Source organism: Lepidochelys olivacea, assembly GCF_965140295.1.
Source record: "Lepidochelys olivacea isolate rLepOli2 genome assembly, chromosome: 7".
NCBI lineage: Eukaryota > Metazoa > Chordata > Testudines > Cheloniidae > Lepidochelys > Lepidochelys olivacea.
In genome coordinates this window covers 37,059,964-37,083,881 of record NC_140417.1, presented here as the reverse complement: position 1 = coordinate 37,083,881, position 23,918 = coordinate 37,059,964, and the positions used below count along the sequence as shown (strand labels likewise).

Genomic DNA, 23,918 nt, shown 5'->3' with positions numbered 1-23,918 from the left:
GCACCAGCAAACCAAGCACATGCTTGGGGCGACCCTTCTCAAGGGGCGGCATTCTGGCCCCCCCCCTTTTTTTTTTGCACTTCGGCCGCACTCCGGCTTTTTTTTTTTTGCGCTGGGGGGCGGGGGGGAACCTAGAGCCGGCCCTGCTCGAACAGCACCCATGCTGCAGACAAAAAGGCTGACTTAAAAAAAAAAAAAAGCCAGTTATATATACAGAATATTGATACATGGACATCAAAACCTAAATGTTATTAAGGGGAGGGAAATGTAACTTGGAACACTGTGTTCAAAATTAGTGCACATATTTTGTTAAAATGTTTCAGGTGACTGAAAGAATAACATCTGTGCTTAGCAAACAAAGTAAGCAAAGGTCACATCTCATCAAGCTGAAACCATTACAAATTCAGGATTCAGAAGGCTACACTAAATATATCCAGGAATAAGGTGGTCTGGATCTTAACTTCATGTTTCCATTTCTCCAGATTTCATTGTTGCACTACAATTGAAACATTTAACATACAGGAATGATAATCCTGAAGTTTTGCACAAAAGTCCCTCTGAAAATGCTTTAATATAGCTCTTCAGACTAAGGCTTTGTACATGCAAACATTAAGTTTGCAGCAAGCTGGGGTGTGAATCTATCCGCATTAGCCTGCCGTGGACTTAGGGTCTTTCTACACTAACACTTTTGTTGGTATAACTCATGTTGCCGGGGGTGTGAAAAAACCTGAGTGACATAAGTTACATGGACAGACGTGCCAGTGTGGACAGCGCTATTTCGGTTGGTGACACTCCCGCTGACATAGCTACCTCAGTTCATTGGAGGTGGTTTAATTATGTCATCGGGAGAGCTCAGTTCCTTTGTACTAGATAGACTCCAACAGAGATGGGAAGGGGGAGGAGGGTTAGGGAATAGATATGTGCAACATGTTGAAGAACAGTTACAGAAAGGTAGGCAACCATTTATCCTGCAAGTACTTGCACATGTCCATTCCGTTGTAGGGGACTCACAAGCAGACAAATATGGTGGTGTGCCCTGAGACTACCTGAACAGTGACTGAAAGACAACCTGCCCCAAATTGGCAAATAGCATAATGAGAAGCAAAAGTGTGACAAAGTCACCACTTTACAAATGGCTATGATAGGCACTAGCATCAGGAAAGCCCAGAAGTTGCCTGTGCTCTAATAGGGCAAACCAAAACTCTAGCTGGCAGAGCTATATTAGAAAAGCGATAAACAAATGCACAGAGAGATCCAGGATGAAATTCTCTGAGTGGAAATCGGTTGGTCCTTAGTCTTGTCTGCAACCACAACTGTGTGGAGGATCTAAAGGAATGAGTACACTCCAAGCAGAAGGCTAAACCCCTTCTCACATCCAATGAGTGAAGTCTCTCCTCATCTCTATGTGCAGAAGGTTTAAGGAAGATCAGCAGCATGAAAATCAGACATTACCTTAATGAGAAATGGAGTGAGGATGAGATGAATTTTATAGAAAACCATATAGGGATGCTCTCACATTAGGGCTTTCAACTTGCCCACCTTTCTGGTGGAGATAGTGGCAACTACAAATTCTACTTTCATAGAGCGGTGGAGCAGAGAGCAAGTTGCAAGGTGTTCAAATGGCAGTCCCATTAACTTTGCTAGGACCAAGTTCAGATCCCAAAGAGGGATAGGATCTTGCACATATGGATACAATGTGACCAAGGTCTTTAGGAATCTGGTAATGATGGGGTTGGAGAAAAGGGATCTACTATCCACCAAGGTATGGAAGGCTGAGATACAGAGTTAGTCAACAAAGCTGATGTTTTAGGTATAGAGGACAGTCTAGTACAAGGTCCAGGGGTGCATGTTTTGGCGATGTGTCTTTCTGCTGGGACTAAATGGAGAAGCACTTCCATTTAGTCAGGTAAGTGCCTCTAGTTTACGGTTACTACTATTCCGAAACACTTCCTGGACATCCCTAGAACAGGACTGTCAGGTGGTGGTCTTGTAGGTTTGGATGGAGCAGGCGGCTATGGTCCTGAGAAATCACATCTGGATCCGGTAGGAAAAATTCAGTAGGGTCAAGTGCCAGTGCTGTCGAGGCCAAGCTGGTGCTATCAGGATGAGACAAACACGGTCATGTTTGACTTTAAACAAGACTCTGGGCAGCAAGGGAACTGGAAGGAAGGCATACGGGGGAGGGGGGGGTCCTTCCAAGGTAGCAGAAAAGCATCGGTCAATCAGCCTGGGTTGAGAACTCCCTGAGAACAAAATCAGTGGCATTTTCTGTTGCACTTTGTTGCAAACAGGTCCACTTGGGGAGTCATCCAGAGCTAGAAGATGCATCTGGAGATGTCCAGGAGTAAAGACCACTTGTGGTGATTGGGGAAGATCCTGCTCAGACCATCTGCAAACGTGTCCTGCTTCCAGGAAAGATAAGCAGCCCTGAGATGAACTGATTGGGTATGCAAAAGTTCCAGAAGCTAATTGCCTCCTGGCACAGCTGGGTTGACTGCACTCCTCCCTGTCTTATGCAAAACATAGTCACCAAGTTGCCGGTTAGAATTACCAAGTTCTTTCCTACTACATGCGGGTGGAAAGATGAGCAGGCTAGTTGCATAGCTCTTAACTCCCTAATGTTTATATGAGCCATTAGATCCTAAGGCAAACAGAGACCCTAAGGGGGCTGATTGAAGTGAGGGTTGGTAGCAGGGCAATAAGGGGACCTCCCTCCCCACAGACTTTCAGAGGATCTAAAAATAATAAAACTGACATTGGCACTCAAACCATCTTGTCCATGACAACAACTTGGGGCATACACTGATGCCAGCAGCTTTCTGAGATGCGGCCTGGTGTGTTGATTCACATAGGCATATGCTGCCATTTGACCCAGCAGGCTGAGGCAGCGGTGGGCTGTGAGAGAGCATATGCTTTTAGTCACAACACCAAACCCTGTAGTACTTTGAACCTGGATTTTGGAGTCTAAGGCTGCTCCAACAAACTCAATTCTAAAACCAGTACAGAGAACAGATTTGTTTTGATTATCTAGGAGCCCCAGTGTGTTGAATGCAGACAGGACAGCGGATACACTGAACAACATTAGCAGCCGCCGCCGCCAAAGAACTTGGAAGAAGGTGAGAGTACAAATCTCATATCCCTTACTGGGGACGAAGTACCTCCTTTCAGCTCACTTTACGGTGGGAGGTAAGGAGGATGGTAACTGCCAGAGCACCTTGATTGGCTCCATTATGGCTTCATTAAACTGGCAGAGGCTAGCTGTCATGGCTGGCAATACCAGAATGTCCACCAACTTGTGGGAGCTTTCACACACCTCCTCTGCCTGAATGTCAAGAACAGAGGCCACCCTTCTCAACAGATCTTGATAAGCCCCATGGTCCTCTGGAGGTGGTGAATCGCTTGCTGCCTCAACAGCCTCATCTGGGAATGAGGAAGAGGACACCACAGGATTCTGAGGTGGAGGCTGCTCCAATACTTATGGTGGGGAAGCCGCCCGAGTGACTTCTGGCTGGCTGGCACTGTTCTTGGTACAGGTACCAGAAAATGATGTCTGATGCTGATGCCACCTGAGCAGTCTCAATGACAAAGAACCAGACAGTTGCAGGAATGTCCTAGCAGGAGGAGGGGTGCCTCATGGTCAGCCACTGACATGGGCTTGGGACCCAACTTTGATGGGGCCATTACCCATTAGAAGGAGGAAAAGGCCAGTGCTGTGACTGTTGCATGACCCATGGTCCTCAAGTCTCTGATGGAGCGTATGCTCTCTGTCTTGGATGGCAGAGGGATGCACCTCCGAGTCTGAAGGGGAAGAATGCAAAACATCCAAAATGGGGTGCGGGAGGGGGGACGGGGCAGAAGAGGAGGCAAAACCAGTTGGGACTGGAGACAGGTAGCCCAAACGAAGGCATGGTGGTGCCAGGGATATCATTGGAGGCTTGCCCTTCAACTGTAGTAGCCGTTGTGGCTGCCTGGGAGGTAACGGTATGATGAGTTCCTGACACAGAGAGGTAGGCACCACTGGCATGAGTACCGACTGTAAACCTTCTTGCACCACCAGCAATACCATACTAAGAGGCTAAGCAGATCCCTTTCAGCTGCATGCACCTCCAGGGTGACTGGGAGCAGCAATGACTGATGGCTCTGCCACAGAGGCCTTTCAGGGGATGCCCTCAATGGACCTAGCACAGGCTCCAGAGGCAATGATCCCTTCTGTGCTGAAGGGTGCTCCAGAGAATCTCTGCCTCTACTAGGCTTCGGCACCAACAACCCCAAGCTAGGTACTGAGCCTGAGGAGGGTTTAAGTCTTTTCTTCAGTACCAGCAAACGGGACTGAGGAGCTGCAGACCTCTCTGGTGCGCTCTGTGCCCAGGCTGATGTACTTGGGGCACAGCTGTGTGTGATGAGTCCGATGGAAGGGGGTGGCGAGTGCTGCCTCCTTGAGCAAACATCTGAGCCTCATTGCTCTCTCTTTTTTTGAGCAGGACTTAAATCTGACGAAATGTGACATTTGTCACTGATGTGGGATTCTCCCAAACATTTCAGACAGGTTGTGTGTGGGTCACTGACCAGCACAGGTTCGACACACGTGCGGCAGGACTTAAAACCTGGTGAGCGCAGCATCGTTTCAGTACTGGGATAAGATGAAAACTAGTCCGTCCGTCCCCCCCAAAAGACTTAAGATTAAAATCTATCACAAAAACTTGCTAAAACTAACCAACTGAACTATTTTCTAACAGTAACAGTATACACAAGCAAAGGAGCGAGGGATTCTTATGACAAGTTTGAGATTGCACCGACAACCACCACTGGCGGGAAGAGGAACTGAGGGGGGTCGGAGTGGTTCCAGCCGCTTACACCAGCGCACAGTGGCATGTGGAGACAGAGGTTGCTTGAGCTGCCCGGATGAGTACTGCCGAGGGATAAAGTTCTGACAACTGTGCACTAGGTGCACAAACACCTACAGTGAAATGGACTCATGCAAGTATTCGAAGAACATTTTTTTTTTTAAAGCTAATATTTTAAATTTAGGCTAAATATTGTTTTATGTGAATATTAATTACATTTACCTCTCAGACTTTAGTTCAGAAATCTGACAAGTTGATATTACTTGACACAGAAAGGGCACTGAGAATTTCAAGACTTTTTGCTTCATAAACACAAGAGGAAGGAATATTTTGCTAAACAAGTTCAGAAATAAGTCACAAAACTTTAAATAAGGTTTACCAAAACTCATCTGCAATGCTTGAGAATTTTCTGTGACAAATTCACTGCCCATGGTGTATATTTAACACGGCAGATAATCAATGCATTTACTTATATTAGGTTTTATTTACTATTTCCATGGTAGCCCTTGTGAATTATGCACACAATCCATTATTTTTCCATCTGTCTGTTCAGTTTGTTATAAATGTTTTCAGTATTATCCCACTGAAAGGAAGCTAAGGTTTGTATTTTATCAGACATTCCCTAAATATCTTTTTAAATACAGACAATTGTTAGCCTTTGTTCAGGATATCAATCTCATATTCAACCTTCATTTCAAGTGTAATTTAAAAACTATAAACAATTTTTCTATAAGGTTGAAGTTTGTTTTTCAGTCCCTCAGAAGTTCTAATTTCTTGATCATCTGTTCCAGCACAATCACAATTTCTTTCAGCATTTCTTCAGCTCCCCTTGAAAACCGTCTCAGTTTCTGGCATCTGAACTCTTAACTCCTTTATAAACTAAGTACAAGAATTCAATTACTTTAGCGGTATCTGTCCTCTTCTGTAAATAAATTACCCTTACTATCTCTTAAGAGTCCCTTCTGTCTCCTTTATTGATTTCGTGCTCCTTATGTACTTAAATGTCCAATTTACTTTAATCTCTTATCTTCTCATTCTCTACCTGTCCTTATGCTTTCCCCCCTTCCTTCAAAACAACTTCATTTTCAGTCTTTGCTGTTCTTCCGTACCTGAAATTACTCTCTGCTTGGCCTCATTTAACCTTATTCATTATTCGCACTTTGTTAATCCACATGATTTACAGACTCTTGACATATTTTTGGCTGGTTGTTACGAAATGCAGCCTTTGGGTATAGGCTACTTCATACCTTCACTTTCCCATTTCCTTTATTGATTACCCCATGAAATCTTACTTAATATTTCTACCTTTTCCCCAAGAATTTTTCTGTTGACATCTAGAATTTTTATCTCTCCCCACATGGGTTTCATTTAAACACTAAACTACAAATATAACAAGATTACTTTCACTGTAGCTTAAACCTTATAGCTTTCATCACTGATCACATCCCATTTATCAAAATTCATGAACTGATTCTGATTTTAACCTTTTCTTTTCTATAGAAAGGCTTCTTCCTTTAAACATCAAGAAAGGAGGCAGCCTGTATCATGCTCACATATAAATGCTCAGTTTAATGTTTACACTCAGTTCATGTTTGAGTATCTCAGCAGTGGTTTGCTGCGTTTCATTTGGGTAGAGTCCTTTTGTGATGATTAGCTGATGGGTAGCCCCCTTATGTCCTCCGGAATTTCCTACTATCTCTTTTGCTCTCCCCATTCCGAACCCCCTCCTTGTCTGCCTGCTTTGTTTTCCCTTTCTTATTTCTTTCCCCTCCCTGCATCATCCTAATTTGTGTTTTTTGTGGCATTTCCTCACTCTCCTTTTTCCCTACTCAGCTGACAACTACATGTTGCTTGGCAGGGAGGTCTCCACTGGAAACTCCAAAGGACTGGATCAATACACTTTTGCAGCAATGCTAAGCATTAGAGTAACACAAAACAAAATTTTGTGCCTATGGGCCGCTGCCTTGAACTTACATCCCTCTGCATATGAACTCTGCTTATGGCAGGTTGGCTGTAAGGGTAAGGATGGGGACAGGCAAATTTCAAAGAGCCATTTACAGCTTCACTCACAGTTGCACATTCATGTGAGGGGAGATATCCAAGGGTGTTCACATTTTCTCCAATGCTATTGTTTTTTGTTCTGTATCACCCACCCCAGGATGGGTAAAGTGAAAGTTGTTGAAATTTACCAAAAACTTGTTCTTTTCAAACAAACAGTTTTAGTCATCTTGGATGGCAAAACTGAAGCACCAGCTAACGAAACTCCAACAGCAGAAGCTTCTCTGTTACATACACTACTACAGTGCTTAAGAAAGGGAGTGCCTATGAACATAGAGAATGTAACAGAGTAATTCCATCCTCTAATCTTTTTCACATTTACTGATCTTAGACGTTAACCAATGTTTGTCCTTTTAGAGCAGAGCTAAATCTGGCACCAAACAAAAAATTCTCTTCCCCAGAGACATCTTTGTGGTCGGTTTAAACATAATAATTATTATTCTCCACAACTCACCTTAAACCCCCCTCCTACTTCTCCAATAACATTCTCTACAGGCACTTTTGTGTTTTCAAAATGTACTTCACAGGCTGAAATAAAAATAGCATTCAATTATTTCAGAAAACTTTTGAGAAATACTGTTAAAAGATATAGCAATATTCAGAATTTAACTTACTCTTTCTGTACTAGAAGTTGGATTTTTCCCAATACAACACAACAGAATTAAATACACTTTGTCAAAGAAGTTAACGGTGAGAAAGCTGGGAGTTGGCATTTTAATTTATGAAATGTACAAATACTAATATTTCTAACTTGTACAGCACGACTGGGGAAAACTACAGTCTCGCCTGGAACTGGAAGAAAGACCGAAAGAACACACATAACTGAATGACTGATGGTGAAGCATAAGATCTACCAATAAATAGAACAACAAAGAGAAACCAGCTCCCAGTGCTGCTGTATCATAGTAATGCTGCTTATTACTGAATCTTCTCAGTGCAGCACACAAAGGGGAATTTCCATGGCAAGATGAGAGTGTCAGGTGTTTGGAAATGGATGACATAAGCAGATGAGAAGGTAATTACTTAACATGGATCTTTATATTTGTGAAAATGCACTTTGAATTGTCTGCAGAAAACTGAGAAGGATGTTAAAGAAATAGGAATCAAAACGTCCACAATCAAATTGGAATGTAGTGTATTACCCTACCAAAATGGATTTGCTTGTGGATTCTGATAAATACATGAATTTTGAAACACACTTCTATGAAAATATTGAATTTAATTGCTTCTTACTATTAGATCCTCGAATACCCAGTTTATCTTCTGGCTTCCCATTAGTGACTCCACCAAAGGCTCTTTCTACAATGAAGGCACTAATTTTGTCTTTTTTTGCACCATCTTTATCAACAACCTCAGTCCTTGCAAACACAGTGAAAATGTCTGCCAGTCCACCATTGGATATCCAGATCTGGGAGAGGAGGTAGGGAAAAGAAAAAAAGTACATTAGCTGTGCTGTGATAGATGCAATACTTTATTATTTCAGAACAGAAGCTGTCTCAGCACAGGACTAACTGACTCATTCTGTCAAGTTTTAATCTCTGCCCTTGCACTGTCTTTGTGACTACGGCAAGGTTATACTTCCAAGAAGAGCTGACCAGAGGACGACAATTTAAAAAAAAAAAAAAAAAATGTTTTCTCTAATGCTTTTGCCCTAGGAACAAGTACACTTTGTTTTGTGAAGGCTGGTTGGTAATTCGCGGACACTGTAGTACCCCCTGGAGAGAGAACAAATCACAGGTATTGGACCCCAGTCTGGACTGCTGGGGAAATCAGTGAGCTGCAAAAGAGTGCAAGCTTAAACCCCCAGTCTGGGGTGGGAGAGATCACATCCACTCAAAAGAGGTGATGGACAGGAAGCCTGAAATGTGAAGTGAATGCCCTCAAGAGGGCTAAGAGGGTGGAGTGTCAAGGGTGAAGTTAACCCTGAAACTGTGACACTAGATTCAAGGCCCTGCTCCATTTGTTTCAGATTGATCTGGGATGAAAAACTGTTCTGAATCAGGCAGAACACGGAGTTGAACCTGAGTCTTCCACATGCCAGGCCAGTGCCTAACCACCAAAATTTTCATATATCAGAACCAATGTGTCTCACTAAACATTTTGGCTTTGATGTAACAGCATACATAATTTAGCCAAAAAGGTGGCCTGACCAGCTCTACTTCCAAGTCAGTGTTAATTTTTCCCTTTAAAGTATTCATCAAAACATTGGGCAGAGAAGGTAGAGAGCTGGAAAAAAAAAAGATTTCAGGTTTCCTCCTCACCTGGGTGTGCACAGTGAGGAGCAGACTCTCACCCTCCCGGAATAAAGCAGGACACAGGATGGGGAAAATACAGAGAAGAAAAGCATGTTCACGGAGTGAGACCTCCTTAGCCTTTTTACCAAGGATTAGCAAAGGTTATTCTCTGAGTAGTAATTTCTTCTGGCCTCAAGAGTGAATGAAGTGTCTTTTTGACACTGTTCTTTACTAGCCTGGGATCCTCAGAAATCAAAGGAAGGTGCCAAGTTAAGTTCTCATTTGGGAGACCAAGGTGACCAGCAATGCTCCATGAGGTAGGAATTTTCCCTATGAAACTCATACCAGAAATAAATATTTCAATTCATTATTCTATGGATAAATACCTTTGAGCCATTTAGTAAAAAGCTTTTCCCATCTTCACTCATGGTAGCTCTGGACTGGATGGATGCTGCATCACTTCCACTAGAAGCCAAAGTAGTTAAAATGTGCTTAGTTTCCAGAGACGCTTAAACAATATGAGGGATACAAATATAGGCCCAAATTTTCAAACGCTCAAGTTCAGTTTCTAAATAAAAGTGTAACTTTCTAAATCCAATGGCTGCTGAAGAAATATACTTCAAACATAGTCCTCTGAGGAGACCTCTCTCTGGAGTCTCACTTATTTTATACTGTATGGTGCCACATTGACTAGGAACAGCTAGAATATTTTAGAAATGACATCCTTGATAATCAGCTTAGCTTTGCTGCCTTTCTGAAGTACTGGAAGGCAGCAAAAAAAAGAGTCACAACGCATAGCTGGTTTGAAGCACAGAAGCAGCTACCCACAATTCATGCTATATTGTTGCACATCCTGAAAGAAAGCAATACGCAACAGAAAGGGAAAAATGGAATAGTTGGTATTCCTCACAGAATTAATAGCTGTGTACATCATCTACTGTTGTATGCTGACAAATGTAGCAGGTCAATTATATGGACTTCCAGGGTGAGCAATGGGGAGAGTATGAATGCTCCTAGTTCAATAAATTCAAACATCTTCTCAATCACCACCTACTTATATAGTGCTAACTACAGGCATGTATTGTTCTTCTTTAGATAAGTTTCCTTTCTAGATCTCCAGCTTTGATACCGGCATAACTTCTCTAAAAGTGACATTTGCTGTGGTGGGTGAAAAAGGTTTTATAAAAGCCAAATCTCCTTTGAGTTTTTAAAAGGAGTTCCACTCCTAAAAGGGACTCTAAAAGTGGTATGATGAGTTCACAGGTACACACTCTCAGTGATTCCAGACCAAACCTGTTCAGTTTTCAAGACTGATATCTTAACCACAAGCCATGCAAACTTTACATGGATTGTGACAGTCATGGTATTTTGCCTCCCTCCCCTGATAAATGAAAGCTAGGTCTCCACCAGTCTAAACTATATACCCTTTAAATACTGGGTAGTGCCTGGAACTTTCTGATGTTATCTATTTGCCACCAAATAACTTCTGAACTATGCCTTTTCTTTTCACAGATTGCACCTGTGTACTAGAGATTTTAAAAGATTGAGTTAAACAGGCTAAATAAATGTTGGAAAAATTTTCAAAACATGATTAGCACCTATTCTCTCCCTCTTCCCCCCCCCCCCCAAAGTGTCACTTCAAAAATCAGTTGCCTGAATTTCTTTCAAAAATAAACCTCTGCTAATACAGTCCACATCTGCAAAATGGAAAAAGACTTTAAAGGGGGGCCAAAGCCTAGCTTAGGATTGAAGAAGTCTTAACTAACTATGATGAGGCTACTGCCTCATAACACTCAAGGAATAGAAATAAAGTGCCTATTGCAAGAAGTTCTAGAAAATGCTAGTCCACTCTTGAAGTCCATAGAGTTTACAGCTAAAATTAAAAATACAGCACACATTGCTCGAGTGGGCTAAGGCTTTTCTTCCAAACACTTTAAGAGTCACAGCATAATCAGATATTCTCATATTTGTAGGCAAACACTGTACTCCTCTGAATTAAAGCCACTTTCAAATCTTACCTACAACCAAGCAATAAACAAACACAAACCTGAAATGAAGCTGCTGCCACAAAAGAGTTAAAATTTTTACACACCTTCAGTGGAAGACAAAGGACTTGTCCACATGAACAATTAGTTCGCAGCAAGCTATAGTAGCATGCCATGGAATAAGTGTTCCTATTGACTCTGCCATTTCAAAGAGGACTAGATCAAAGTGCATTAACAACTGTTAATGTGGGTCAGCAGGGTCCACATGGACAGTTTGTCGGTGGCAGGAAGTGCAAGGTAGATTCAGACCCCCGCTTGCCACACAGACAAGCCCAAAGGTTTCTTAATACTGTTTGTCAACTGAGCCAGGTATTGAAGAAGCTTTCATAATTTTTCCTCTAACTATGTCACAGAAGCTTAGAGTAACCAGTTCAGTGCTCATGGTGTCACAATGTTCCCTGCACAGCCAATAGAGTCCTTCAAACCATACTCAGTTCCACTGATAAATTAATGTGTCTGATATGGCAAGGTTTGGGCCAATTAATGTATCTGAAGTAAAAAAAACATTCAGTAATTTCATGGAAGCCACAGGTGCACCTCCATGGGAGAAGATGAATTATGTAGTTTGAAATAAAGTAGAACCTCAGAGTTACGAACTGACCAGTCAACCACACCCCTCATTTGGTACCGGAAGTATGAAATCAGACAGCAGACACAAAAAAAGAGCCAATACTGTACAATACAGCACTGTGTTAAATGTGAACTACTAAAAAAAAATGAAGGGAAAGTTTAAAAAAAGATTTGACACGGCAAGGAAACTGTTTCTGTGCTTGTTTCATTTAAATTAAGACAGTGAAAAGCAGCACTTGTCTTTTGCATAGTAAAGTTTCAAAGCTGTATTAAGTCATGTTCAGTTGTAAACTTTTGAAGGAACAACCATAACATTTTGTTCAGTTAGACATTTCAGAACAACCTCCATTCCCAAAGTTCTACTGTATCATTTATTGATAACATCCGCCTTAAAGTCACACACACAAAAAATAGAATAGATTTGAAGTAGGTGCCATTGTAACAAACCAAACAAATGTATGTCATCAAAAAAATAAAACATTTTTAGTTACAAAATAATGTTACCTTCCCGGTTCTGTAAGGCAAAAAGCTGCAATATGCTCCCCAGATGCCAATTTAGGTAGATACTTTGCTTTCTGCTCATCAGTGCCAGCCATCAGGATTCCCTAGGTAAAGAAATGAATAAGAGACTTACCAACACATCATGATGTGCGAGAAGTAAAGCATCATTCACACAATGTTTAATTCATTATATACAGAAAATTAATTTGTACGTTAAAATCATGATTTTATCTAATTATGTATTTAACAGACTGAAATTGTGTTTGACATATTCATGTCCAATTAATAAATCATCAGATAGCTGATCAACTGCCTACTTGAAATAAGCTGGCATTAGACCACTTCCTTTTGGACATGGTATCTAGTAGCCCCCCATCACAACTGAAATCCTAATTGTCCATCTCAAAGAGGCCAATAACTACATGAGCATGGAACCTGAACTACTCCCTTAGTCCTAGAGGTACCCCTCTCCATTAGAGGATGTGGTACTTTTACTGCCATTGCTGTACTATAAATAAAAAGGGTATCAAGCAAAGACCAAGGCGTGACCTACTTATTTTCCAAAATGTTTTATATAAAATGAAACTTTTTCTTTAGATCTTTATAGGCAGGGCTTTTTATCAAAGGGAAACCAAGTTACAATCAGATGTTTTTTTACACAAATTAAGAGCTTATTTTGTGTACCAGGCCAGGATACAGAGTCTCAACAAAACTTTTTGATTGCTCTCTGGCAGTGGGAAGGGTTAACCCAATTATCCCAGACTGGCCACAAGAAGAGAACAACAAACAGTACTTTGTTCTTTTATAGCACTTTTCATCAGTAGATCTCAAAGCACTTTAGGAGATCAGTGTATGGGAGGAGCACTCTTGAAACAAATTTATAACAGGCCAGTATGAAGTCAAAATGCACCCCTTGATTTACTATGCACAGATGGTAGTTATTATTTATTTGTTACCAAAATAAGTTAAAGGACCTCTCCCCCTCAAATCTACACTTGAATGTAAGTTCATCTCATCTGGCCTCTACAAGCAGTGTATAACAAATAAAATAATAACCCAATGTTACCTTAAGCCCTATTGCTTGATGAGCTGCCAAAGTAACCGCAATAGATCCATCTAGAGAAGTGATTTCTCCTAAACGAGCATACATTGTATTTGAAAGACCAAGTCCACCTGGGGGGAAAAATGTTTTTCTTTTGTCAATCCATATACATTTCACTGCTTTAAGAGCTGTCCCTACAGAGAGAAATACTTTGAAAGTATATAAAAACAAAAAAACATAAATAAGTAGTGTTTTAAAAGCTCAAAGAATACTGAGGAAGCCTTTAATGGTATATTACATGTAACTGAAGCATATAGTTCGCCCACAAAGTGAACACCACACTGTATTTATAGCAATTTAGGCGGAACACATTTTAGAAGAAACAAATGAACTTTTAAAAATTACTTATGGTCGTTTTTTTTTCCCCGGGTGTGGAAGCATAGATATTTTGGTTCTACCCAGAGACGTTGACACTATATATTACATATTACACACACACACACACACACACACACACACACACACACCCACCCCCCCTCTAGAACGGACATGATTCAGTACACTGAATGTTAGGAAACAAAGTCCAGTGAATACTCAGCATTTCCCTTTTTATGTCAAAGGGGTGTTAGGACAGAAATTCAGCTTATACTTGAAGGATCATTCACCTAATACTACACATCTAGTTTGGTTTAGAGTCCTTCACTCAGTTTTTAAGAAAGCCAGCTACTGTTCACGTATGATTGTTTTGCTCAGCAGCTGCAGAACCAGCCAGCAGAGGGAGTATAGTTTAACAACCTTAGTCTCAGAAGAGTGCTGATGTCATTGTACCTGGTACAGAAGACAAGAACATGAAGAGTAAAAGCAAAGCCATGTTGGCTTGCACTTTACAAGAGAAGAGATTAAGAAGAGGACAAAACTGATAGAAAAGTGTTTGGAATTCAGTGTTCTAAATGGGTATTACATAAGGGTAAGAGTTAAAAATCTTAAGAATGTCTAACATTAAAATTAAATATGTTGAGAAACTAATTTGCCACAGGTATGAACTTTGTTTCCATTTTGTGATCTCGAGCTGTAAATACATATACTGCTTATTTAAAAAGGAGCTAAGAAGAGTTAGGCAAGGGAAAAATTATGCATAATTGCATCTCATGTTAAAGATCTTTCCTTTGTATTTCCAGCACTCGCATATGCATAATTTTGCTACCTTGGGCTATAGAAAAGTACTAGTTTTACGTAACCGAATGCAAACCCAGATAATTACTATTAAAACACAAATACTTTTTTCATAAGATAACAAAGGAGAATGGGAACAATATTCAGATAAACCTCTGAATCTATTCACTTTTTTCCCTGTGCACCCAATAAATACAAGCACAAGCTCAACTTTAAAACTATTAACAAACTAACTCCTACCCCTTTCATTCACTCATTGCTTATGCCTCCCTCCCCATTCAATACATACTCCATATTAATTACAATTTCCACTCCGCCACTCTCCCCACCCACATAACCACTCCCTTTTTCTAAGGGTTGCAGGAATGGGGGGAGCCAGCCAGCCTGCCTCTGGACTGCCCAAGGTAGGTGGGATAGAGCAAGGGTTCTCAACTGTTTTTTCCCCTGAGGGCTCCCCCGCATGCTATAAAAAAACTCCATGGCTCACCTGTGCCATAACAACTAGCTTTCTGCATATAAAAGCCAGGACCAGCATTAGGGGGTAGTAAGCTAAGTTGCTCAGGCTTTGACTTCACTCCCAGGTGGAAGGGCTCAGGGCCCTGGGCTTCAGCCCCATAGGGTGGGACTTCAGCTTTCTGCCCTGGGCCCCAAAGAGTCTAACACTGGCCCTGCTTGGTGGACTCCCTGAAACCTGCATCCAGACCTCTGGTTAAGAACCACTGGGATAGTTTTTTCCTTTGTGCAGTGTCTAGCCAAGCAGTTACAAGTTGTAGAATTTACATGTGATTATTTATGTATTTATTTGTCCTTTTGAAAACCAATATATTTCAGGAGTATTGGACAATGAAGTTCCTCTTTTTTAAATTGTCCCTCTCTCCACCTGTCCCCCTTCTTTTTCTTTTAAAGACAAGTAGAAGCTTCCCTACACAGAAGTCTGTTAGGAATATAAAGATTACATCAAAGTCAAAAGCTCACACCAAGAAATGCTAAAATTATGTTCATGTGTGCAACCTTAATTACGCCCCCTTTCAAGTTACAATATAGTCCAATTACATGAACATGTCATAGCAAATACAATATATTTTACAAGTGTACAGTAATGTCTTACAATACTACTTCCCTGGATTATGTTGGTCTGCTATAACAGTCATTTGGATGACAAGCCCTGGTAAATCATGCTTAGAGACATATTGCATGTTAAATAGAAATCTGTTGCCCTCCACAAGCCATGTAATTTTACATTGACATTAGCTTTGCAGTTAAATGCATTGAATGAAATCAGTACTGTTGGTTGACAAGAGACTATCATATGTGGCTATGGAAGAGGTATTGAATACATAATTTAGAGAAATCATGTAAATCAAAGTTGGAGGCTTCTAGGGCCACAAAATTAGTGCAAGAATTAAGTGTTAGAAATATTACAAGATGCCACATATTCATATCTAAAGTTGTAGAAAAGAAGGATATTATTGTGCATTTGAGAAATTAAATGCTATTGTGATACATGTACATCACAATGCAAACTTAATGGTCAGTTTCTTAAGAAAGCTGTTTGTATGGAACATCTTCATTTATTTTTGCAGAAAAAGCTATCCCAGCACTGTACATATATGAAAATTCAGAAAAGCCAAACATTTGACATTAACTGGCAAACTTCCAAATATCACCTGAACTGAATTAATACAAACTATTCTTGAAGTTCATCAAGATTGTGCATTAACCTTAACCCAAATACAATTGTTTTGACTAAAGTGACAGTCAAGTGAACAAAGCATTCTATTCCAAACTGCACAAAAGGTGAAATCCTGGCCCTCCTGCAGTAAACGCCAAAATTCCCATTGACTCCAAAAGGGCCAAGATTTCACCTAAGGGATTTGCCTCTTAAAAGAGGCTACTAGAGTTCAGTCTTTTACCCAAAGCATCGAAGACACTGAATGGAAAAGCATACCTATAGAATGCTGAGGCAGCTCGTTTAAAAAGCATTACTTAAAATTTTCTCCAAAACAACATTCAGACCACTGTTCTATCTCCCTGTTAGTTTGATTTATAAATCACATGGAACAGTCTTCATGACATTACCAGACATATAGCGCACACCTCAAAATCAATTTAATGCATCCATTGAAACTTCTCCCACTCTTCTGAAGTCAACTTTGGTCTCTCAGCAACCATCCATTTGTTTCATTCAAATGTACTGAAAGCTTGAGAACAACACTTTAAAGTAGTCTAATGCAGCATTGTTTTAACAGTTGCAAATAGCAATCTGTTGTAGTGATTAAAGAATAAACTTCTACTTTTCAAATTGCAGCATTGCTTTAGGTTGAACTTTCTTCTCCTTTAACATTTCTATAGATGTGGTTTAGTTTTATGACCCATATACGCAATGTAAGAGTATGAACAGTGTATTAATTTCCATAATGGAAACTCTTCCATCAAGGTACATAGTTCTACATGCTGTAGCCATAGGTCTGCTTGTTTCCTAGTCATCCAGAAGAAACTAGATATTAAGTTTTTATACATTTACTTTTCTAACAGTAAAGATTAGAATAAAACAAGTCAGATTTTATTTCACTCACACATAGAGCAAGGTATACAGGAAGAAGCTCGCTACGTAAGTAACCTGTTTAGATTGATTTGGTACAAATATTTTAGCATCTTAAATATTTGTTTACATTTTTACTAATCCTAATATATATATTTTACTACCATAATAAGCAGTCCTTCATGTATATCATTCCATTTATTGAGGCCTTACATTTTCTTTAAAATACAGTATTTATTGCAGTTGCAAAAGAGGTTATTACACTCAAACCTGAAAGCAGTGTTGTAGTCCAATGAGATGCGTTTCCAACTGGCTTTTTGATGGTGTGTTTCAGTTACAAAAACACAAGATTCTTCAAGGCCTCATGCACATTAGGATTTTTACAAGAGAATTCTCACTAACACTAGTGCTGGTTCACATGACCTGGTGTTAGCACCAACTGAAGCCTTAGTTTAGACTAAGCTCCCAAAGCCAGATCCAGTTTTACAACTGGTTTTACTAATAGCGGTAAAGACTGATTTGGCCACAGGAGGCTGGTGTAGACTAGGGCTCCAACTGGTGCTAACAACAGGGGGCACATGAACCAGGAGTAGTGTTGGTGCAAATTCTCATATAAAACTCTTCAGTGCATATGGCCTTAATGAACATTCAGTGGGCCAATTTCTCTGCTGCTGTAACTCCACAGATTTCACAGTTATGAGAGCAGAGAATTTGGTCCCATGCATCCTCATGTTCTTCAGTTGCAGAATGCAAGAGTGTGTCTGAGTGATGCTGTGAGGTCATTAATGGGGCTACATATCAACTACAAGTATCTACCTCATTGGCATAAAATGGGCTCTAAAAATATCCCATTCACTTAGATTGATATATTTTTCTTTTCAGTGCATGTGTAAGTTTTCATTCTTTATTGGTTCTTTTCTTACAAGAAAATTAGGAATACTACTGCATCTAGCAAATGTGCCCCCATTATGAAATTTTATAAAACGCAACTTGGAGTGGATGATGCAGTGAGCTGTCGATTTCAAAGATGAAAATAGCCGGGGTAGATGAATTTTAAGTTTATTAATGTAAGGTTCCTTGGGACTCCTCCAGAGCCCTTTTGGCGGTGGCAAGGAATTGGTGCTCATGTCGAGTGAGACAATCAGTTGTCCTAGTTCACAGCTGAACCACTGCGCACAGGGGAGCTTAGGCCTCTGGATGGAGGCTGAGCCAGTAAGAAGTCTGTGGCTCGGGGCTCCTGCCTGAGGGCTAACCCAATGCATAGGCAAGGGTTCAGCGAAGCAACAGCCTCTGCTGTGGCAGCTGGAACTGCCATTCAGAAGCCTGCAGTGCTGTCCCGTCCCCCCAGCAGCCCCTTCTGGCATCAACAACCACAACAATATCTAACAAGCGGAAATCCTGAACTGCCAGAAACTTCCCATGAGGGGATGCACAGGGAGAGGGAATAAGAATGAATAGGTACCTATATCAAGACCCATTTTGGACAAAACTGCTCATTCAGAAATAGAAAAAAGGCACAAACCTATTTATATTTACTTTATAATTGGTATCAAGCTAACAACTTACTTTCTACTGAAGTATGTAAACAAACTGGAGTTCTTGTTGGACAACAGGCTGTTCTTGCTATTAGAAGCATCCTTATTTGTCCATGGTATTGACAACAGTACGATTTTGTATAAATGAGACATGAAAGCAGCAGATATCTATTTTATAATACAAAGTTAATTAGTACCCAAATATTCTATTAGGTCTGCCTAAGGGTATGTCTACACTACGAAATTAGGTCGAATTTATAGAAGTTGGTTTTTTAGAAATCGGTTTTATATATTCGAGTGTGTGTCTCCCCACAGAAAATGCTCTAAGTGCATTAAGTGCATTAACTCGGCAGAGTGCTTCCACAGCACCGAGGCAAGTGTCGACTTCCGGAGTGTTGCACTGTGGGTAGCTATCCCACAGTTCCCGCAGTCTCTGGAAATGAGATTCAAAAGTTCGCGGTTCTTTTCCTGTCTACCTGGCCAGTGCATCCGAGTTGAGAGTGCTGTCCAGAGCGGTCACAATGGAGCACTCTGGGATAGCTCCCGGAGGCCAATACCGTCGAATTGTGTCCACAGTACCCCAAATTCGACCTGGCAAGGTAGATTTAAGTGCTAATCCACTTGTCGGGGTGAAGGAAATCGATTTTAAGAGCCCTTTAAGTCGAAAAAAGGGCTTCATCGTGTGGACAGGTGCAGGTTTACATCGATTTAACGCTGCTAAATTCGACCTAAAGTCCTAGTGTAGACCAGGGCTAAGCATCTGCCTTGTTGCACAGAACTAACTTTCAATACTTTCCAAAGTGACTTAAATAGAATGCAGGCGTTATCCAACTTGCTTTTATCATTGCTTTATGATGTAAATGTTTCCAGAACATGACCAACTTTGATGTCTCTTCTCTCTCACAGGAGGTTTTGGAGAGGTCAAGTTTGAAGCTGGATTCCTGTTACAAGCCTGATTTTCAAACCTACATCACCCCAGTGTCAAACTCAAAATAAACAGATATGAAACGTCACATGAAATTTTCCTGCAAAATGTCAGGCATAGAGGTTTTTGAAATACAGGAGTTCAAAATTTAACCTGAAGTAGATTTTTAAATTGATTTGCCTAGTTTTTTCTCTCTTCAAATATAAACTTAACTTTTTTTTTTTAAAGTTGTCTCCAAAACAGCTTCACCTACAAACTTCAAAGGAATGACAGATGAACTAAGTCTGGGAAGAGAAGGAAAGTCACCCGGGAAACAAGAGGTTCAGTATGAGGAATGGAAGGAGGTAGCCACATAGGGAGGTGAGTGGCGGGGGGGGGGGGGGGGGGAAGCGCAGCGCATGGGGGGTACTCCTGTCATTGAACAGCTTAACAATTAAAAGTCTATGGTAAAGTAACTCCTCACTCAAAGTCAGCCCAGTTAACGTTATGTTGCTGATCAATTAGAGAACGTGCTCTTTTAAAGTTGTGCAATGCTCCTTTATAATGCTGTTTGGCAGCTGCCTGCTTTGTCCACTGCTTGCAGGAAGAGCAGCCCATTGGAGCTAGCTGGTGGGGGCTTAGAACCAGGGTGGACCAGCAGCCGCCCTATCAGCTCCCCACTCCCCTAAGTTCCCAGTGCGGCAGCCACCACCCAGCAGGCTGCCAATTGCTGGCAGTTCAGCTGTCCCTCTCCTCTCTGCCATGTGCTGCTCCTGCCCTGTGCCTTGGAGCTGCTCCACAAGTCTCCTGCTTGCTGTGCAGGGTCGGGGGGGGGGGGGGGGCTAATGTCAGAGTGAAAGTATGAAATACACAGTATAGGTAATCCAGTAATCTTAACTCTGACCTTTATTGCTACTATATCATATGACTGACAGTCTTCTTCACCCATCACAGGTTCATTTCATCAGTGACCACAAAAACTTTAATATCTTACTCTTAATTGTACAGAGGTTGCTCAGCCTCCATCCTCCTTATAGCTATACAGAGTCAAAGTAAAGACTAACAATTCCAGATTAAGCAGTATATTACTCAGTTTAAAAATTTCACATATTCAAGGCACAGATCATCCAGTTATGACTATTAGATGGAAAGAGCATGTAGTGAAAAAGCATAATTTAGTCTCAGACATTTATTAAACCAGTTACAAAACCACCTTTTATGGTTCACAAATTCACATTTTCAACACTTCATCAGGAAGCTGCACAAGCACAGTACCTTCTCCTACTTTGTGATTAGAGTTGAAGAGGTAAGAGTTAACATTGCCCTTGTGGTGCTGTAGCAGATTGTTCTGGTGCTCTCAAAAGCCTCCAATTACAAGAAGTTATTTTATTGGGGGGGGGGGGGAGGGAGTCAGGCTAGTAAGCAACTTGGCTCTTTTATTTGAAATTTCCAGGTTCATATTTGTGTTTGAGGAAACATACATTTCAAGAGGTTTTTTTTTTTGCTGAAGTATTAGTTTATTTGAAATTCAATCCCAGTTTTGTTTGTTTTTGCTGCGCCTGGCACTAACATTATTCAAGAGGTTATGCCAAATGAAAATTTTAAGCGACCAAGACTTAAGTCACATTTTTATAAATTAAAAGTACAATTGAAATCCACATCCAAACAAACATTAACTTACCAACCACAACTGTACATGACTTAACTTTATATACTGTGGATGTAACCGATTCAAATACAGAAGCCGTTTCCAATGTCTTCGCTGTTTTCATATTCGTGAGCCTGGCGAATACACCAATGAGGCCCAGAGCCATGATTTCTATTTCTATTAATGTCTTATAATGAATGAGCTCAGGGGATAGGAGATAGGCTCATCATTAGATAAGCTGCTCATGTGTCATACCTGTCAGCGTCAAGAAGGCATCTTTTGCTTTATGCCACTTGCTCATAAAGCAGATCACCACTCATTGATCTACTGGACATTAGTCCATATAGCAGATCTTTTGAACTGGAAAGACTGCTGGCACTTCTGGCAACACAGAAAAACTTATGGGACTGACCTGAAATTGAAATCCTAGGGCTCACTTCTGAGGATTTATTGTACCCCTCAGACCATCTTTCCCTTACAACCCTGGACTGATTTTTCCTAATCTACTTTTAGAATGCAATCATGTCCCATTTCATAGGAAGTGATTACAAAAAATTCTTATGCCAGAATTTTGTTTTTACAAAATTGAAGACAGGATTGTAAACACAGCATGAACGAACCAGCAACTCTCATACAGAGGCTTATGCTAGATTAGATTCTCTTTCACAAAAGGATTGTCCTAAGTTTGATTAATGTAATTAGTGTTATATGATGTATCCATTTCACTATGATACATCTCAGCGCATTTCCTCCTGGTGCACTAACCCACTCAGCATTGTATGTCTACTAAAATATTTCAATATAGACCACATACAAAAAGGTGAAGAGAAAAAGCTAGAAGATGTTTGGAAAAAGCCCGAGATCCCCACACAGAAATGACGTCTAATTAGCTACCTGTATGTAAACACAGCTATTGTCTGATGATAGTATTAGTTGTGCACACAGACTTTAGATTTTTCAAAAATTTCTCTGACATTAACAGTAGAAGACCCATTTGGCATTACAAAGACTGTTTTAAGACTACTAGAGCAGTAGATAATTTAATGTATTCTAAGACAAAATTAAACCTGCTATGAATTCTAGTGACTAGCATGACTCAATTTCATTAATAAAAAAAACTCTTCCATTTTTTTCTTTTTAGTTATTTGTGTTATGTATTAGTCTTGGAACGGGATCAAATGGATGCTGTTCTCAGATCTTTGCAGAAGAAAGATTTGCATCTCTGTTGCACTCATGAGAAATTAAACAAAAATAAGTAATAGGTCAACTTGCATGCATCAACACACAAGAGTATGGTTAAAAGAAGATATAAACTAACTAAATCACAAGAATTCTGAGTTAGGTCTTCTTCCAGCTTTATTCAGCACTATTATACTCACTGCAACAAATACATTGTAGTTCAGGTTGTCCTTCATACACCACATACCCAGGCCAAACTAGTTTTTAAAGCCACTGTCCCATCCTCCTTCAAATCCCTGTTTAAGACCGCTAGGCAAGCGATCTCATTTCTTATTTTACATCTTGATAAAAAAAAATTATAACACTCTCAAGACCACCTCACTGTGCACATATGAGGGCATGAAAACATATTCCTCGTCCTCTCTCCGCAACTCTGGGCGTTTACTCCATTGAGGAACTAGTGCCCCTGGCCCACAGACACTTCTGAAGCTGAAGACAGGGTTTTTTGGTTTAATAAAATACAACTATGTCTCAACACAGCTATTAAGTTTTTAAAATGGACAAATGGGTTCCTTGCTTACTTGAGTGAGTCAAAGGTAGTGGCTTCAATATTGACAGTTCCATCAGACTCCATAGTTTGTCTGGTAAGCCAGTGTTATGTATGCATTTTGAGCAAGTGCTGGGAGACTGAGATGCCCATGCAACACCAAGCCCTCCTCATTTCAGCCAAGGACTTGAAAACAGGGGGAAGTGGCATGTGATGCCTTATGGTGCATTTTGTGTTGAAAGGAAGAAATTGTTTGGCTCTACTTTCAGTATCTTTTTTTACTCACCATATTCCTCTGGAACCTGCATGCCAAAGAGTCCAAGGCTCTTCAATCCTTTTAGAGTTTCTGGTGGGATTTTAGCATCTTGGTCAATCTTCGTAGAGTCCACTGAAAATAGAAGTATGACTGGTTACAGCAAGTGTGCCTCCACAAGAGTATTTGCATCAGTGCAAAGCAGGCAGGCTACAACAGCACTCTCAATACCATGGCATGTTAATAGCAGCATAACCTCTATTCCCAATAATCAACATGAGAGCATAGACCTGCAAAACAGGATATGGCTAATGGAAAAAGGAGCAATCAGAGTGTCTCACCTGCCTCCAAGCCCTCAACAAGTATTCTCCTCTAGCATCTCAAAGCATCCTCAGCAGCAAACCAGACTACATGTTCAGCACCCTAGCTTTTGACTCATGCTCCAACAGATGCGCACATGCTTCACCCATTTAACTTTACAGAAACTGCTCCTATTAGCTTCAGACTGCCTTTAACAATGGCTAACATGCCCCAACCCCTCACTCCCCTGAATCTGGAAAAGTATTAAACAGCCCCCCAGCAATCATTAGGCACTATACCATTACGGCTCACTACCAGTTTTGAAGTAGATGCAAGGTGGAATACTGTGACCCACTGCATACGGAGGTTACCACTACACTGCAGGGAAATAAAACCCCTCAGGTACATTCCTGTAAGAAGTTACTTGACCTCACAATTCTGCTTCTACTCGTTCTAGTCCAGGGGCGGGCAAACTTGTATGGTGGGACATGAATGCTCACAAAATTGCAGTTGGGGTGGGGCGGGGGGGAGGGAGAGGAGAGG

General features: G+C 40.8%; 1 protein-coding gene and 1 long non-coding RNA gene across 2 annotated transcripts in view; one reads left to right on the top strand and one right to left on the bottom strand.

Moving 5' to 3' along the window:
* Positions 1-23,918, bottom strand: part of ACAD9 (acyl-CoA dehydrogenase family member 9) — a 62,690-nt gene that overhangs the window by 25,165 nt on the left and 13,607 nt on the right. Inside the window, exons 3-8 of the mRNA XM_084635179.1 lie at positions 23,109-23,210; positions 13,319-13,425; positions 12,256-12,356; positions 9,523-9,601; positions 8,136-8,310; positions 7,357-7,430 (exon numbers count right to left, since the gene is read on the bottom strand). Coding sequence (XP_084491305.1) covers positions 7,357-7,430; positions 8,136-8,310; positions 9,523-9,601; positions 12,256-12,356; positions 13,319-13,425; positions 23,109-23,210 — 638 coding nt within the window. The remainder of the gene's footprint in view (positions 1-7,356; positions 7,431-8,135; positions 8,311-9,522; positions 9,602-12,255; positions 12,357-13,318; positions 13,426-23,108; positions 23,211-23,918) is intronic.
* Positions 2,071-4,985, top strand: LOC311523201. Its single transcript, XR_014712290.1, has 3 exons — positions 2,071-2,445; positions 3,032-3,116; positions 4,737-4,985. It is a non-coding gene; the product is annotated as an uncharacterized lncRNA (long non-coding RNA).